At 43.3% G+C, this 18,204-nt stretch overlaps 1 protein-coding gene and 1 long non-coding RNA gene across 3 annotated transcripts in view; one reads left to right on the top strand and one right to left on the bottom strand.

Annotated features, from left to right (window-relative positions):
* LOC138842382 (uncharacterized) overlaps positions 1 to 18,204 on the top strand; it is a 104,692-nt gene that overhangs the window by 9,242 nt on the left and 77,246 nt on the right. The gene's annotated exons all lie outside the window — the stretch shown is intronic.
* Positions 11,640 to 17,720, bottom strand: TMEM254 (transmembrane protein 254). Of its 2 annotated transcripts, none has more exons than XM_060286579.2 (4): positions 17,179 to 17,521; positions 16,310 to 16,413; positions 16,063 to 16,122; positions 11,640 to 13,603 (listed from the first exon to the last, which is right to left on the bottom strand). In XM_060286579.2, exons 1-4 carry the CDS (start codon positions 17,281 to 17,283, stop codon positions 13,483 to 13,485), a joined length of 390 nt encoding a protein of 129 aa, XP_060142562.1. In that variant the 5' UTR covers positions 17,284 to 17,521; the 3' UTR covers positions 11,640 to 13,482. The 2 variants fall into 2 exon arrangements, with proteins under 2 accessions (XP_060142562.1, XP_030718603.1); XM_030862743.3 differs by lacking the exon at positions 17,179 to 17,521 and adding an exon at positions 17,563 to 17,720 and having other exon boundaries at positions 11,654 to 13,603.

The raw sequence follows: 18,204 nt of genomic DNA, 5'->3' as shown, positions 1-18,204 counted from the left end.
GTATGACAGTCTCTAGGTCCATCCACATCTCTGCAAATGACACAATTTCGTTCCTTTCTGTGGCTGAGTAATATCCCATTGTATATATGGACCACATCTTCTTTATCCATTCCTCTGTTGATGGACATTTAGGTTGCTTCCATGTCCCGGCTATTGTAAATAGTGCTGCAGTGAACACTGGGGTGCATGTATCTTTTTGAATTTAATTTTCAATAATTGCTACTCTTGTGAATCTCTAATTTGTTGTGCCTGATCTGTAGGCCTTCATCAGAAAAAAATGTGTATATATCAGATCTCAAAACTGAGGGACATATGAGAACAACCACGGTCATAGCGATTAACTTGCCAACTAAGGAATGTTGCTTGCCATCCAGTTCTACAGGAATCAAGATACTAGCCACTGCAGTTACTGACGTATAGCAACACTCTGGAAAGAATTCAGGGTGAAGCTCAGGAATGAGGCACTCTGTGCTCTGGGAAAACTGCGAGAACAGGCCCTCAGATAGTTACATATTTTCAGGAGAAATTTTTATGAACCCAAATTCTTGCACTGTTCCATGCTTAGAAAAGTACTAAAATCATTAACTGAGATATCTGATCCTTGTGACTAGTAGCAACCTTCTACAGAGATGTGTGCTTGATTGTACATATCCCTTCTCCAAAATCACATACCTCTTCCTCCTGGGCTCTAGTCCTCAGTAAGACAGTAAATAAACTCAACTCCCAGCTCTTATGTTGTGTGTGTGTGTGCGTGTGCGTGTGCGTGTGTGTGTGAGTGTGTGTGAGTGTTTCAGTTAACAAGCTAAAAAACAGAATGACATTGAGAACTGGCCTGGAAGTTAAGGCTCAAGGTAGCTGTTTCCCAGCTCTGCTGCTTATTTGCTGTGTGTGCTTGGGTAGTCAGCTCACACTTTCTGGGCATTCGTTTCTTCTTCTGCAAAATGAAGTGGCGGGTGTAAGGAGCCCAGAGGAGCTGAGGTTCTTAGCAGCGATGGCAGCTCCCTTCTGCTCATGTCACAAGCCTTAGGAAAGCAGCCGTGTTGGCAAGCTGGCTGTCTGCATTCCATACTCAATTGCCCACCTTGGAGGAAGATGAAGTTGGAAGCAGTCACGTTGCCTTGTACTCAGAGCCCAGGCTGGCAGAAGGCATGCCTATCCTGGCTGCAGCAGGTGCTAAAGGCAGAACTGGGCAGTGGTTAAGACTTGGGGGAGTCAGAGAAACCTGGTCTCCAATCTCAGCTCTATCCCTTTCTAGACATGAGATCTCTGGTAACTTACTGTCTCTGATCTGAGTGTCCTCTGTAAAATGGGGATGTTAATAGTACCCATGCCTCTTGGGCTTGTTGAGAGAATCAGATGAGATGTGTATAAATGCCTAGAACAGTGCTGGGCACATATTATATATTCAATCAATGTTAACTATTATTATTTTTGTTGTTTTTATTACTCAAAATCAAATCTTAACTTCCTACCTAATACAGGAATTCTTTCTATGGCATATGAGACAAGTGGTTATTCTCACTTTTCTTGAATACTTCCAGTGACAGGAAGCTCACTACTTCTCCCAGTAAATTGTTTCACGAGTGGATAGTGCTTTTGGAATTTTATGGAATTTTAAAGCTGGTACCTTATATAAATCTCAGGTTTAACTGCCTCATGAGGAAACCCAAGTTCAAGAGGTATCAACAAAAGATTTGCTCAAGGCTGCATGGCTAATTAGGTGGCAGCTGCTCCCTTCTTCTGCCTTCCAATCTTTTAAATAGATTTATTTATATTTTTATTTATTTTGGCTGTGCCGGTAGCTGCGGCACACGGGATCCCCATTGCGGCATGTGGAATACTTAGTTGTGGCATGTGAACTCTTAGTTGCAGCATGCCTGTGGGATCTAGTTCCCCGACCAGGGATCGAACCTAGGCCCCCCTCCCCCACCCCGCCCTGCACTGGGAGCGCGGAGTCTTACCCACTGGACCACCAGGCAAGTCCCCTGCTTTCCAATCTCATTCATTAAGTCCATTTTCCTCAGTGCATCTGAGAGCTTTGATACTGCATCCACAAATGCCCCCCACTCTCCCCAAAGAACAATTCCTGGAGGGCCCAGGCTGTCTGTTGCTGGGTCTCTTTGGATCCCAGATAATGTTAAAGGTTCGTTGACTCACTCATGGTTGCTGGGATAAAAACCTCTATTTTAGAACTTCCAAATGATGAAGGCTGAGTTCTCCTTGCTGCATTTTCCAAGACAGTCCCCTCCCCGCACCCCAATGTCACTGGGATGATTCAGCTCCGCCCCATTCCTCAGCACAGCCCTTTGGTTGCCCAGCCCTCCCTAGCCCCACTGGCCTCTTAATCTCCACCCTGATGCTGTTTGAATACGCCTGGTCTCACAGGCCCTAAAGGCCAACGCCCATTTCCCTACCTGCTCTACCTAGTCTGGATGTATCGTCACACCAGAAGTGGTACCCCTGGGGACAGTTATAGCTGTCCTGAATGGAGCTATCTTCCCCACAGTGATTCCAGAAAAATAGCATGTGTACCTGATCAGGAGAGGGGCCTGGCCACCCCCACCCCCAGAAGCCCTCAGTGCCACTGACCTGACGTTGGATGATGCCTCATAGCATCAACAGCATCAGCCCTCCTACCCAGCTCACTCGCTCTGCGCTCCTGATCTGGCCTCTTCCCCCCCACCTCTTGAATTAATCAGGAAGCATCACTGTGATCTTTAAAGGCCAAGCTCCAGTGGTTTCAGAGGAGGCCTCTCTAACCAGTCCCTGGTTAGACTCATGTTCAGATGGAAACATCTTTTCCTTCCAGATGCCATTTCAAAGGGATGTTTGAATGGATTGCTTACTTGAAGTAGAATCCAAATGATTTCTACACAAGGATTTAGATGCTGGAGTCCACTTTAAATATGTATTTCACAGAGCAAAAATATTTCACTGTGAATATATGGATGCCAGAGAGAGATTTTATGCTATGGTTGCATCTGTAATTTGTAACCAATAGGCAACAAACACACATGTAACAAACATATGTTTGGGAGTCACAGCTCTCTCTTGACTCTTGGTTCTACCCCTCACTAGCTCTGATTGTTAACAAGCTACTTAATTTCATTAGGCCTCAGTTTTCTAATTAGGAAAATGGGATGCCAGGGCATACCTCCTAGGGGTTAAAGTGAGGATTAAATGAAAAAATGCAAACAAGGCTCTAAGCATAATGCCTGGCCACCCACTGACTGTTCAATTAATGTTACTCTTATTATTAACATAGAAGCAACATTCTGTGGGATTCCTGCAGATTCAAAGGATATAATGGGTTTACATAAGGAATGCTTGTCTCTGGCCTACAGTGTGTTTTGCAACAGCCATTACAGGATGCCAGGACAATACTAAATATGTTTCAAAATTGAAATTTCATAATATATTTATTTTCAGTTTCCTAGGAAATATTCTGTAATACCCAGAACATAAGCCCAGCGAATACTTTTGCTATGCAGACATTAAAGCTTCATAAATGCTATAAATAACCTTTTCGGTGTACATGTGCAACGTATTACTGCTGCACCTTTAACCAATGGCAAGAACATCCCTAGGTCTGCAGAATGTTTACAATATTTGTACATTGCTATGGATACAGTATCAAAGGCAGGCGCCAGTAACATGAACAGGATGTAGGGGTTTAGGGCCGCTAACAATAATGATGGAAACTACTCTCACTCTTAATGCATCTTTCTTGGATAATATTTGTGAAATATTTGGGAGGTGGGAGCCATGCTGTTGAGAACATTACTTTGGATGTTTCATCCAATATGCTGACAGGCAGCTTGGTGAAATAGCAAGGAGTCAGAGACCCAGGTCTGACAGCAAATTGATTGTGTGACATTGGTGGTTACCATTCTTTGTAGGCGCACAATTTCTCCCAGTGTAAAATGATGGTGGGGGGTGTCTATCTGAAGATTTCTGTAGTCCGTTCCAGCATTCTGATTACGAGTTGACCACAGACATCATTTGGTCTCATATCCTGTGTAGTTAAATGCAATTCTGGCTAAGTTGAACAAAGTTAAGACAGATTTTTGGAGGCATCCAAGATGAGCTATACTAGTTGGCCAGCCTGGACTTCCTTTTTCTATTGTTTCCTGTCTTGTTCAAAAGCCTTGTAAGTTCCAGTTGGCTCTCACACTGTCTTAGAGATGATTTTTTTCCCCTCCAAGGGAGCAACAGGGAATGTGGGCAACTCAGCTCTTTTTTGCAAATTGTCAAAAATTAACTGGAAATCAGATTAACTTACCAAACTCACACTGTCCTAGGAGTCCTTCTCAAGATGCCGAAGTTTAGTAGCAATTGACATATGGCAACATATATATTACTATTCATTTAAATCAGAAATACTTGCTCACAAAACAGCAGTGTACATTTTCCAAGAACAGGCACAGCAAACACCTTGGAATTGTTGCCTGGAAGTGGGGGCATCAGGGAGATGGAGATAAAAGGAAATAAACAAAACGAGAAGGGAGTAGACACTGGGACTCAAAGACGTGAGATTTATCTAGGGTAATATAGCTGGTAAGTATTGGGTAACAGTTTGAACATAGTTGTCACTCAAAAGCCAAGGGTGCAACACATATATATGGAATCTAAAAAAATATGGTTCTCATGAACCTAGGGGCAAGACAGGAATACAGATGCAGACATAGAGAATGGACTTGAGGACACTGGGAAGGGGAAGGGGAAGCTGGGATGAAGTGAGAGAGTAGCATGGACATATATACACTACCAAATGTAAAATAGATAGCTAGTGGGAAGCAGCCACATAGCACAGGGAGATCAGCTCAGTGCTTTGTGACCACCTAGAGGGGTGGGATAGGGAGGGTGGGAGGGAGGCTCAAGAGGGAGGGGATATGGGGATATAGGTATACATATAGCGGATTCACTTTGTTACACAGCAGAAACTAACACAACATTGTAAAGCAAGTATACTCCAATAAAGATGTTAAAAAAAAAAAAAGCCTAGGGTGCTATTCCATTACACCCTGCTGCCTTTTGCTCTTAAGTGGAAACACCCATTACAATAAAAGATTGAAATGTGACTTGTTATTTATCAATTCTCTCAGAGGGTTGCTGTGTTGTTACTTTTCCCTTAGAAAGTAGAATACCTGCAAGATTCCCTCTTAGGGAGCTTTCTCTTTATCAGATCTTATCTTTTGGGGGTGATTTCATTTCCTAGTAGCAGGAAAGATAAGGTTAATTCATCTCGGGTTTTCTGAGGTTGTATCAAGGTGAAAAATTCTAGTTCATTGAGATTTTAGAGGACTCTAGAGGGTTAGAAAGTGGAAAGTTCCTCAAACTTTGGTTCTTTTTTTTTTTTTAGATGTTGGGGGTACGAGTTTATTAATTAATTTATTTATTTTTGCTGTGTTGGGTCTTCGTTTCTGTGCGAGGGCTTTCTCTAGTTGTGGCAGGTGGGGGCCACTCTTCATCGCGGTGCACGGGCCTCTCACTATCGTGGCCTCTCTTGTGGAGCACAGGCTCCAGACGCGCAGGCTCAGTACTTGTGGCTCACGGGCCTAGTTGCTCCGCGGCATGTGGGATCCCTCCAGACCAGGGCTCGAACCCGTGTCCCCTGCATTAGCAGGCAGATTCTCAACCACTACGCCACCAGGGAAGCCCTAAAGTTTGGTTCTTTTTTAAAAAATTTATGTATGGTTGACTTACAATATTATATTAGTTTCAGGTGTAGAACACACTCATTCAATATTTTTATAGAGTGCACTCCATACAAAGTTATTATGAAATATTGGCTAATTCCCTGTGTTGTACATTACAACCTTGTTAACATTTATTTTATACCTAGAAGTTTGTACCTCTTAATCCTTTTCATCTATTTTGCCCCTCCTCCCAACCGGCTCCCTTTGGTAGCCACTAGTTTGCTGATTATGCTGAGCAATGTCAGCAACTGCAGCTCCCAGTCAGCCAGGAGATAACAAGGGTAAACAACTGATACACTTACAACCATTCCATATCCACACAATCATTCCGTACAGTATTCATCAAATTACATCACATATTTAATACTTTATTATAAAATAGGCTTTGTACTAGATGATTTTGCCCAACTGTAGGCTAATGTAAGTGTTCTGAGCATGTTTAAGGTAGGCTAGGCTAAGACATGATGCTTGGTAGGTTAGTTGTATTAAATGCATTTTCTTTTCTTTTTTAAAAATTTATTTATTTTTGGCTGCACTGGGTCTTCGTTGCTGCGTGCGGGCTTTCTATAGTTGTGGTGAGTGGGGGCTACTCTTCGTTGCAGTGCGTGGGCTTCTCTTTGTGATGGCTTCTCTTGTTGTGGAGCACGGGCTCTAGGTGCACGGGCTTCAGTAGCTGTGGCATGCGGGCTCTAGAGCACAGGCTCAGTAGTTGTGGTGCATGGGCTTAGTTGCTCCGTGGCATGTGGGATCTTTCCAGAACAGGGCTTGAACCTGTGTCCCCTGCATTGGCAGACGGATTCTTAACCACTGCGCCACCAGGGAAGCCCCTAAATGCATTTTCGATTTACAGTTCAATGTACAGTGGGTTTATTGCGACATAACTGAAGAAGCTCTATATTTCAACTTACTCTCATGCCCAGTTCACTTATCCTTCTGCCCTCCCTCCCAAACACACATACACATATACCCATCATGGAAATTGGCTAGAATGTATATAATTTAAATTTGGGCTTGTTTATATCCTTTTATTTTTCTTTGATGCCTCTCCTCCCTCCCTACCCTATATCTCTGGCAGCATTGCCTGACTTCTTTCCCTTTTATTATTTAAGGACTTTTTCCAAAAGTGTTTTCAATGTGGGTCTTTTTGTGTGGCAAACATTCTGAGCCCTTGAAGGCAGGGAATCTTTTTCCCATCACTTTCTCCTGTTTGAATGATAATTTGGCTGAATATAAAATTCTACATTCAAAGTAATTTTTCCCCAGTACTTTTAAACTATTTTTCACTGTCTTCTAGCATCCAGTGTAGCTGTTTGATGTCTGTTCCTTGTCATTCCTTTGGAGGTGATCGTTTTTTCTCTCTGGAAACTTAGAATTTTCTCTTTGTCTTGATTATTCTCAAAGTTTCTTGTTATGCCTAGGGATTGGTACGCCTTATCTCTTTTGTTTGGCCCTTTATAAGTCATTTCAAATAAGGTCATTTGGGGGAAATTACTCTCCATTATTTCTTCAAAAATTTCTTCCACTCCATTTTATTTTTCTCTCCAACTGGAACTAATACCCCTAGGCATTGGCATTTCTATGTTTATCATCCACATTTCCAGGCTTTTCTTTTGTATTTTATGTTTTGTGTTTTCCTGTGAGACATCCACAAGCTTGAGTCTACAAATTCTTTCTTCAACTACATCCATTCTATTTCACTTGTTCTATTTTCATTTAATAGGTTCTTTATTTCAACTATTTTATTTTTCACGCCTAATATTTTCACCTAGTTCTTTTTTGTGTGTGATTTCTTATTTGTATATCATATTGCTAACATATTCTCTTATTAACTCCTTATGTCCTACTTCAAGAGGATTTTTAGATTCCGGGTCCCTATGTTCCAACACTTCTGTTTCAGATGACAGGTGTGGCTCAGCTTATGCTTGTCATTCTCTGCTGTCCAGTGCTTTGGGCTTGTCATCTTGTTTTCCCTTGGGGCATCAACCAGCAGGTCTGATAATGCATTGGGGGAGGGCTAAGGCCAGGCCCTAGTCTACACTGAAATCAGTGATTTAAAGATGAGAATTCAGGAACCACAGAACCCTTAAAGAGTCCCTGTTTGATACCATTCCATTGGTCACTCTTTTGCCTGAGGTTTTCACTTTTGAACCTTTAGGAAGAAATAACAATGTAGTCCACAATCCTTGTGATTTGATTGGGAGTATAGGGGAGTGATTGCCTGAGGGCTGTCAGCCTGTTTTCATGAACTCTCCCCCATCACCCAGTGTGGCTTTGTGTTGCTAATATCAGGAGAAGCTGCCATGGACCCTGCTACTGCCCACTTCCGTGCTGAAGGGTCAGGCCCATAACTGTCTGCTCAATTTGAGGGAGAGACAAGAACAGCAGATGAAAAGTTCTCCACCAACCTAGTTCTCCCTGCTGCCCAAGGCTCCCCTTTCTCCACCTCTACACCAATTCTAGTCTTCTGTCCAGGATGGTGGGCGGGAACATTCCCTACATTTTCCCTTTGGTTTTAGGAATTCATACTTCTCTCATGTGTTTACTGTTTCTTCAAGTTTGATCTTGGGAGAAGGAGTCAGTGGCCTGAGCTGGTCAGCCATTTGGGCAGGGATCTCCCCTCAGTGTCCTCAACTTTAAATTGTTACCTCAAAGAGTTGTGGATGTTAGGTATTTCATATCGGTGTCTAGAATAAAAATAAATATTTGAAAAATATTGAGTTCTTTTTTACTTTCAAAAGACCTCAATCCCAAACTTTTATTCTCAAGGAGGGAGGAGTATGCAGATATGCCAACTGGCTAATTTCATCAGCTTTTTAAAAATTCTTTTTTAAAAATCGAAGTATACCTGATTTACAATATATATTAGTTTCAGGTGTACAACATAATGATTCAAAATTTTTATAGATTACACTCCATTTGAAGTTATTATAAGGTACTGGCTATATTTCTTGTGCTGTACAATATACCCTTGTAGCTTATCTATTTTATATAGTAGTTTATACCTTTTAATTCCCCATCCCATCTTGTCCCTCCCCCTTTCCCTCTCCCCACCGGTGATCACTAGTTTGTTCTCTATATCTGTGAGTCTGTTTCTGTTTTGTTGTATTCATAGCATTTTTAGCCCCACAGCAGTGCTTTTTGCCGATTGTCAGGACTCCAAGGATTGTTTATACTGAGTGCTGAGCTCCCAGTGAGGGTGTTTAGCTGTGCTTCTTATTGACACAAACATGTTGTCATGTCTAGAAATCAACCCCAAGCCTCACGAAATCAGGGTCAAACCATTTGGGTTCTTATTCTAAATTTTCTCTAAAAATCTTACTACTCAAAGTGGTCTGAAGATCACCAGGGAGCTTGCTGGACATGCAGAATCTTGGACCCGCTCCACACTCACTGAATCAGAGCCTGAATTTTCACAAGATCTCACAGAATCCATCTGCACCGTCAAGTTTGAGAAATTCAGGATACATCATCACCCATGACCAACCTTCCAGTAAAAACTATACTCTTTTTTTAAAAGTATTTATTTATTCATTTGGTTGCGCCGGGTCTTACTTGCAGCACATGGGCTCCTTAGTTGTGGCATGCAAACTCTTAGTTGCGGCATGCATGTGGGATCCAGTTCCCGGACCAGGGATCAAACCTGGGGCCCCTGCGTTGGGAGCACAGAGTCTTATCCACTGCGCCACCAGGGAAGTCCCTAAAAACTATACTCTTGATGAATGTTACAGTTTACAAAGTTGGTTCACATAGATGATTTCATTTAAATTTACTATTTTATCTTCATCCCAGCCACAATGTAACATTATTCTTATTCTTTTTAATGATGAAATTGAGGTCCAGGAAGGTGACAGACTTGCCTAAAATCCTGTGTCTGGAGCCAGGTAAATCCCAACTTCAGTCTCGGTGGATAGTAGAATACTTTTTGATTATTAATAGCGTGCTGAAGGTAGCATTAGTATGCATGGTGATTTTAGGTATCGATGTAAAGTATGCTTTATTCTCATATGTATTAGAGAAAAATGTAATGAACAAACTAACCAGGTGTGGCATTTCATAGTTATTATTGCTTAAGGAGATTTGTGTTCTGAGGGTGGTCCTTCCATGTCCGAGGTTCAGGGAACATTTCTCTATATTATAGATGTCACTCCTCTCTTTTATTTACAGCAATGTCAAGATTCCAATTTTAGTGACAGTTTATATTGAGTAATTTTTTATTTACTACAAACATCCAGTGCAATGTGTTGGTACAGGAAAAAGTAAAAGTTCTTTCATGAATATTTCCCTGAACAGTATTAGTACACCAAAGGTATTTTCCACAATCCAACTTTATGCCTTACTATAAACAGCAATGGAACAATTAGTATACTCAATCCTATTCAGAAAGCTTAAGAGCCATCTTTTTTTTTTAAATAAATTTATTTTATTTTATTTTTTATTTATTTATTTTTGGCTGCGTTGGGTCTTTCTTGCTGCGCATGGCCTTTCTCTAGTTGCGGCGAGCGGGGGCTACTCTTTGTTGCAGTGTGCGGGCTTCTCACTGCAGTGGCTTCTCTTGTTGCGGAGCACAGACTCTAGGTGCACGGGCTTCAGTAGTTCTGGCACGTGGGCTTCAGTAGTTGTGGTTCACCGGCTCTAGAGCACAGGCTCAGTAGTTGTGGCGCATGGGCTTAGTTGCTCCGTGGCATGTGGGATCTTCCCAGACCAGGGCTTGAACCCGTGTCCCCTGCATTGGCAGGAGGATTCTTAACCACTGTGCCACCAGGGAAGTCCCTTAAGAGCCATCTTAAAATGTTTGTGGATAGAATTGCAAATACAGTATTTTGGATAGGATTTTCAAGTGTCCACCGTGGAATCAGACTATAGATCTTCATAAAGAGAAATGTGAAATGATAAGTACACACTCTCATTGTCCAACGTTGAGAAAAAAGGAACCATAATTTTCAATTCGATGTGGACAAGGAGCCTTGCAGAGAGAAGGGTCTCATAGACTTACAAATATATTACTCAGGCGCCCTAGATTCTTTTTTGTCTGTGCTGATAAGAAGGAAAGGAAAAATGATATTTACAACCCAGGCTGCTCAACTAAGAGATTTAGTTAACAAGGTTCCAGCAAGGGCCCTGAGCAACAATAACAATGTGATTGCATTCCATGCTCTAACCTTAAAGGCAGGTTCTCCAACGTTTCTTTGGCGTTTTCAGGCCCTCCATGTAAATACATACAGGCTCCCAGATGGCAAGTTGTTTTGCTAAAGAACCTCTTTACACATCTAGAGTATAGCCTCTTAAACTCAAGACTTGTTTTAAAACCATGGCTTATAAAACGTTTGGAGTTGGATTGCAATGGACTCATAAACATGTTGAATGTAGGAAATAGTGTTAGTTTATAAATCTGGCCTGTTTTTAGGTTGTGAGGTCATTAGTTTTCTGTTTTTGTTCCCGCCGTTGGGGCTTGCTTTTTTGTCCTTCCAAACTATACTTGCCCTTGATATATCTGGGGTTTTAGTCTGTTTGCCCTCCATGGTTGTTTCCAACAAGATGCCTCTGGCCTTTTCTCATCCAAACTCAACACAGATGTTTCCCCTGTATCACCACTGTGACTGCAACACAAAGCTGTCTCTTTTTGGTTTTTGCTTTAGACTTACTTCTAGGCTCCTGGACTGCGGGGGAGGAAGAGGCAGAACATGAGATCCAGTTAGTCTGGCCTCTGTGTGTTACCTCACCTCCATGGGATGCAGCTTATGGGCCTATAAAATGAATGACCTGCACTGTTTGCTAAGATCTTTTTTTGCTCTAGGCCATGATAATACCCCAAATAAGATAACAGCATTTTATACTTTTGGCATTTAAAAAAAATCAGAGTACTCCTTTCACTTGCTGCAGACTACATCAAACACTGAATGAGATGTAGTGGAAACAGGGGACCAATCCTGCAATGAAAGGAGATGCTTCTGTCCACCCACAACTTGGTGTACGTGGAGGAGTTAAGTGGACTATAGACAGCTCTAGCAACGTAAGGAAGACCGTATGTCCTACAACTAGGGCATTCTGCATTTCTTTATCAGTGAAAAAAAAATCCCTGCTACAAAGTTCCAGAATAGAGTCTTTTTGAGAAAGAGTAGAATCCAATGTGTGACAATACTATCAAAACTGACCAAAAAAAGCATTTGATTGGAGACACCATTCACAACATTTTATTCAAGTTAATACATTTCATTCAGTAATCTGCCATATTATCCTTGGCACCATTAATAACAACCCCTTAATCACAAGAGAAACAGAGGGAAAGACTGGGATTTATGTGCGGAAGTTGATTTCCACCAAAACCAGTTCATAGTCCATCATCTTTCATGGTTGTGCTTTTACTTGAGGCCTCTTTTTTGGGGGAAGGGGGGCTGTTTCTCCTAAGTGTTTGCTTAAAACAAATAACATGACCTACTGTGTCATGGAAGGAAAATAAGGTCTAGTCCCTAGTGAACAAGCAGGCGGTCCTCCAGGAAAGGAGCCCTAAAGGCTCCTTGAGGTGAGTCAGTAACCCTCCTGCCCCAACCAGTCAGTAGTTAAGTTATAACCAGGTGAATGAGAGAGGTAGTAACTAGTTGGAGAACCCATAGTGTAGACTCTCTAGAACAGGAATGGCTGAGTGAGTCAGAACTGGAGGGAGACATCTACAGTGTCTGGAAAAAGTGACCAAGAATAGGAAAGTGTGAAAAAGGTACGGGTTTCCCACCAGGGGACCCACAGAAACATGGCGGTACCAGTCAAGGGCAGTCCTGCGCTTTTCTCTGATGCAAGGGTACACTGAATGTGTTCTGCAGTTTTCAGATAAAAATTGGAATGATGCTGAACAAGTGCAAAGTGAAATCAGTTTCCCTCCTTTGTTCGGTAAACACTGAGAGAACACCTGTGTGTGAGGCAATGGGACAGGTGCTAGAGGAAAAAACGAAGCTGTCTTAAGATGTGGTCCTGACTTGAAGGTGGACATCAGATCCTGCACGTACAGAGCACTATATGTCGGAGGGTCCGAGTGGAGGGAAGCATCACTTCTGGCTGGCAGCAGCAGAGAAAGCATTCCCCAGTCGTTCCTTCTTGGTTCCCAGGATGTCCTCTGTGCCTGTGTCACCTCTTGGCCCGCCCCATTCCAGGCACTTGCTTGTCTTCCTCATCTTTCTCCATAATCTGAAATGGAAGCCTGAAAGGAGAAGATCCCGCCTCACAGGTGTCTAACAAATGTGGGTGGAACTGATGTGTTATGGAAGTGTCACTCTATTTTGGTCCAGGTGGGTCGAAAAAAAATTGGGGGAAAGGAGAGCTGATAAGATGGTGGTGGTAAGGGTAAGGTGTTTTAATCAGAAGGTAGGAGCAAAGATATCCCAACAAGCAAACTTAGTATGTGGCTTAAACCAGGTGACAGGGAGAATGCCAACACAGCCAAGGACCACAAGAAGGTAGCTGGAAGCCCTCTGCCAAATAGGATAGTCTGCAGAACTGGGAAGCTAAAATCTTTTCCTACTACCTACTCAAGTTCAACCAGAGCAGATGAAGAAAACAGTGAATAACTAGAGGGTCGTAACTTTCTAGAAAGATCAAGTAAACACAGCACCCCCCAAAAAAGGTGAGGCTGAATGTCAGTGTAGAGAAAGCTTTTGAACATCTTTTTTATCTCCTAGGAACTTTATATGCTATATTTTCTCTCTTTTTTAAAATTGAAGTATAGTTGGTTTACAATATTATATTAGTTTCAAGTGTACAAAACAGTGATTCAGTTTTTTTTTGGATATCTTTTTTAAGTTTGTTTATGGCGTCTCGGTCTGTAATCAATCAAGTAATAGAGAGATGCCATCCCAAAAAGGAACGTCTGCAGGAACCAGAGGAGTTGAGTCCAACTATTCGTGATGCCTTTAGACCTAAAAAAAGAGAAAAATTTATCCACCAGAATTTTAATGTTATTGTCTTCTAGTTTTTTAAAAACGTATTCCTTCTATCTATTTTCATGGGGCTTATTTTGCGCTCTCCTCCAGCTTACTAACTTGAATGCTTAGTTCATTGATTTTCGTTTTTCTTGTGCATTTAGAATGGTACACTCTTCCCTGGGAAGCAATCTGGCTACTGCCTAGGACATGGTATTATGAAACTGTTTCTCACTTGATTTTGATGAGCATATAGGGTTAGAAAGCACTGGGATGGCTATAAAGTCGAATGTTCAGTCAAGTCTTATGTCTGATTAAATGGAATTCATCAATTTCTTTTTATTGCTGGATAGTGGGATGTGGGGTAGGGCTTCCAATTGTTCTACATGTCTTCATGATTCTTTCACTTAAATGTATTCGTTCATAAGTCAAAAGGAATATTCATTCTGGTTTACAGTCACCAATGATACACTGCAACACGTTAGGCCATAAAGAAATGACTTCAGGAATGTGAGAATAGTGCCCTAACCTCTCTATGCCTCTTCTCCCACTGCCTATCAAAGAACTTGAGAGCAGGATGTTCAGTTTGAGTCTTTTCGTTTTCATTAGAGGCTCCAAATGACGATAACAAAATAGGTGTAAAGTACTCCAACACTATAATGTGGAGGGCTGGACCACACGCCTCCGAGCTAAGCTCTCACTGAGAGCCGGAAGAGGCCGTTACAAGGAGGTATTAGTGCTGCGGCACTTCCTATCCCACGTCAGCCCAAAGAACAGCTTCAATGGAACCACTCAGCCTGGCAAGAGTCCCCAGTAATTTGAGGGAGGCTTAATATCTAACTCAGACGTTTAACTACTGGTACTTGGCTGCCCAGGGAACTGCACGCACTTGCAGATTTATCCTGCTGGACGGATAAGGAAGCTGTCATCGTGAGCCTTACAGGTCTTGTGGAAGGGCACTGGCATGGGTGAGCTTAAAAGCAACCCCGCCCCAGAGGCCTAACTAAAGGGTAGAAGAGATCTCAATAAAAGGGAAACTGCCCCCCACCACGCCCCCCATTACAGATCCTAAGGGAAAACTGCAGTGACATACTGACTGAGGTCTGAAGGAACCATCAAGGGAACTGCAGAAGGGAGATCCCTAGTGATGGGCGGTTTCTCAAAACTCCACCAAGGCTCCTTTGGAAAGAGTCAACAATGGGTATGCAACCGCCACAGCACCCAGCTGCCTGATCACGAGGCAGACTGTGCTCTGCTTCCGCTAACTACTCCCAGCACCCCAAGGGGCCACAGGCAGCTGTCGCTAGTGAACAGGGAACAAAGCTGGAATGAGAGGGAAGACATCAACTACCCCCTCTTCCCCACAGCAGGCTGCTGAGCCCCAGCTGGAGGAGAACAGATGTTCTGAATTAGATAAAAGTTCATAGTTTTAATGAATAGACTGGACTTGACCAGATAATATGAGATAGTGACTGGAAAATCTATGGACCTGCTTCAGATTTCATCCAGGGCTAAGGTGGGAGACAGACAGTAATCCTTGGGGGAGTGGAGACGGGCGAAAAAATAAAGCTGCTTTCTCTTCCTCTCCTACAAAGTCCAGCTTGTTTAATAAACCAGAAGGTGGAGGAACATAATCTATTTAAATCAGTTAGCACTTGTCTGGCATAGTGTGTACCCAAGAAGTATTCATTACTTTTATTATTAAAACAATAAAGTATCTTATTTTCCACTTTTAGAAGTAATACCACAAAAACAGAGGTGGTAATTAATCTTGACCAGAAGAAAAATAATCAATTGCAAAGCAATCTGGCATTACTATAACCATCTCTTTCATTACACCATACTTTCTGTGTGCTTACATAAAGTCTCAATGTAAAGAAAAGCTTTTTCAGTTCTCTCACATTGTATTATCCTGCACTGGCAACTGTAGAGTAGGGTCTAGTCGCAGGACTTTTAGGCTGCAGTGCATCCCAGAATCACCTACAGACTTTGAAACAATAACATGTTCCTACCTCTGAAGCAAGGCTACTACATTAGGATCTCTGGGCCTGGAAACCAGAGAAGTGAATGTTGAGAAAGCTCCTCAGGTGATTCAGTGGTGAAACTAGGCTGAGAATCATTGGGCTAGGTCAATACAGCTCTTTTTCAAACTAGAAGGCAGCCTCCTAATCTTTTCTTCTAGTTGGGGCTATACAGAGACTTTTGAAAAAAAGAAGAAAAATCATCTAAATTAAATGACTAAATAATTGACTCATTAACACAAATGAATCCATTCATTAACTATTTACTGAGTACTCCCTCCGGGTACTGAGAGAGGCTCAGTATTCGGTGTGGGGATTCAACTCTACCTGAGAGTGTTCTCGGCCTACAAGCGCATGAATTATTTAAATGTGGCTACTCTCAACTTATATTAGATACCAAGAGAAAAGCGACAAAGACCTATTAAAAACACTTACTTGCACAATACAATGGCATACAAGGACTCTCCCACGTGAATCAGCCACGCAAGCCAATACCTGAAACAAAAGTCAGCCTAGCTTAAGGTGATGGTTCTCTGCTGATGAAATCTAACACAGAAACCCCCAAGAGAAAGGTGCTTTCATGTGAACAAGCACCACTCTTAGAAGGCAACCAGGGGCCTTCCAGGTCCTCGGGGACACTGGAGCTGCAGGGTCCACACCCCATTGCTGCAGCTCTCCTTACCAGCTGTGCAGGAGGGTGTGATGATGCTCCAGCAAGTACTGAGTGAAGGGGCCCAGCGGCCCGAGGCTCTGATACGGAATAGCCTCAGGCCAGAAGATCACCCACTGAAAGAGAACCAGAAGCACAGAATGCCTATTAGGTCACTTAAATCTATTTTTAACCGAGGCTATTAAATACTCTCGATTCTATAAGAACAAGGAACAGACCAAAGAAACTCTGAGCTAAGTCATCTGGGCTTCCATTCTTTACTTCTATTTTCTGAAAGCGATTCTAGTGGGAGATTTATGCTGAGGAAACTCTGTGGTTATCAGATTTAGTGCCCAGGTTGGCTGACTTCTGTTATTAATGACTTACACAATTTAGTCCTCAACTTACTTTTCTGGGTATCTTTCCTGTATCCTTTAAATGAATTCTGTCGGCCAAACAAAAGTCGCTGCTCCTCTCAGTAGAGATTCTCTGTCTTCATGATTCCACATCTATGTCATAACATGTATATCCTCTCTAACTCTTCTTGCCCATTAAATTCTACCCATCCTTGAGGTTTACCCCCATTTTCCAAGCAATTCCAACTGCCTCAAACATTCTGCTTTGGAAGCCCTATCCTGACTTGGCAGGCCTAGAACTGTCCGTCAACTTGACCTCCTTCTTCTTGAGTTCTATTCAAACCTGGCTAAGCCCTAGTAACCGTGGGGACGCAAACACAGGTACATTTTCAAGCAGAAAGCTTGCAAGCCCACCGACCTTCCGCTTACGCCAATAACCTCGGCAAGCGCCAGGCGCGCAAGCGCAAGACCCCGCCCCCCAACAGCGCCCCTCGCCCTACGGGAGCCTGGCGGGCCAAAACAGATGCACCCCGCCCTACACCTTACCCCGAAATATCCCAGCCCCAGGACCGTGACCAGCGAGGGCAGCGGTTTGGCTGTACGGAAATAGGAGGTAGCAGCCCCACCGGCATTCGACTTCGCCACCACCATCTTGAAAGATCTAGACACCGAGTCATGGGGTGGGGAGTATTCCCTGCCTTCATATAGGGAAAGCGTGGGCAACCGGTTTCTCAAGATCTCAACACAGGCGGAAGGCGCGGGCAGACCGGTGCGCCTGCGTCTTCTTCCCGGGTCTAGTGCCCTGGCTTAGAGCGCTCGAGAGCCGCGATTGCGCCTGCGCGACCTCTCCGTGTCGTAGGTGCGGATCTTGTGGCTCAAGGCAGCACTCTGTCCCCTCGCATGGCCTTGCCCGGGGCCCGCTGCCCTTACCGTGTAATAGCCAAAGGAGAGGGTGATGACAGTGACCCAGAACAGACTGCTCCTCTGGAAGTACGTCTCATCTCCTCCTGCCTTCCCCATCGCTGCAGCACGTCCCAGGGAATGCCGAGCAGGTCACCTCTGCTCTGCAGGAAGGCAAGGATGGGGGCGGGGCCATGGCAAACACTCCTCCCTCCTCTCACCTACCTCCCCAGAGGGAGAAGAGTCAGTGGGCCTGAAACTGAAAACGAGTCTCCATCGGCTCTGGCCTGGTGCGCTGGGGAGACCCCTCTCTGAGTGTCACTTTCTGGGGCTTAAGATAATGCTGTTGGAATAGATGGTGCTTTATGCTCTTAATGACTATGGATCTAATTTTTGAACTTCAGCTCTGCTGTGCTCTGTGGGAAATGTAAAAAAAATTAATAAGTAGAAAGTGCAATTAAATAGACTTGGGCTTCTGGAAGGGGGAACTCTCACACTCTGACGTTAGCAGAGGCTGATAGGGAGAAGACCTGTCTTCTTTCCTGGCAACGACTCAGCCAAAGAAAACCCATGGACTCTTTGTTTTTTATAGCCTTCCCAACTTCCTTTTCTTCTTACAAGTGTTGTAAGAAGAACAACAATGTCCCTGGGGGGGACACACGACTTGTGCTG

The sequence above is a fragment of the Globicephala melas genome, chromosome 16, assembly GCF_963455315.2.
Source record: "Globicephala melas chromosome 16, mGloMel1.2, whole genome shotgun sequence".
NCBI classification, from domain to species: Eukaryota; Metazoa; Chordata; class Mammalia; order Artiodactyla; family Delphinidae; genus Globicephala; species Globicephala melas.
Note: the sequence above shows the minus strand (reverse complement) of the source record. Positions and strands in the feature narration are given on the sequence as shown.

Excerpts from the sequence above, each read along its gene's own strand:
- TMEM254 (XM_060286579.2), bottom strand. The coding sequence starts at position 17,283 with ATGGTGGTGGCGAAGTCGAATGCCGGTGGGGCTGCTACCTCCTATTTC. Across the intron at positions 16,414-17,178 it reads TGGGGCTGGGATATTTCGGG|TGGGTGATCTTCTGGCCTGA; the intron begins GTAAGGTGTAGG and ends GTTCTCTTTCAG. Across the intron at positions 16,123-16,309 it reads CACACCCTCCTGCACAGCTG|GTATTGGCTTGCGTGGCTGA; the intron begins GTAAGGAGAGCT and ends CTTTTGTTTCAG.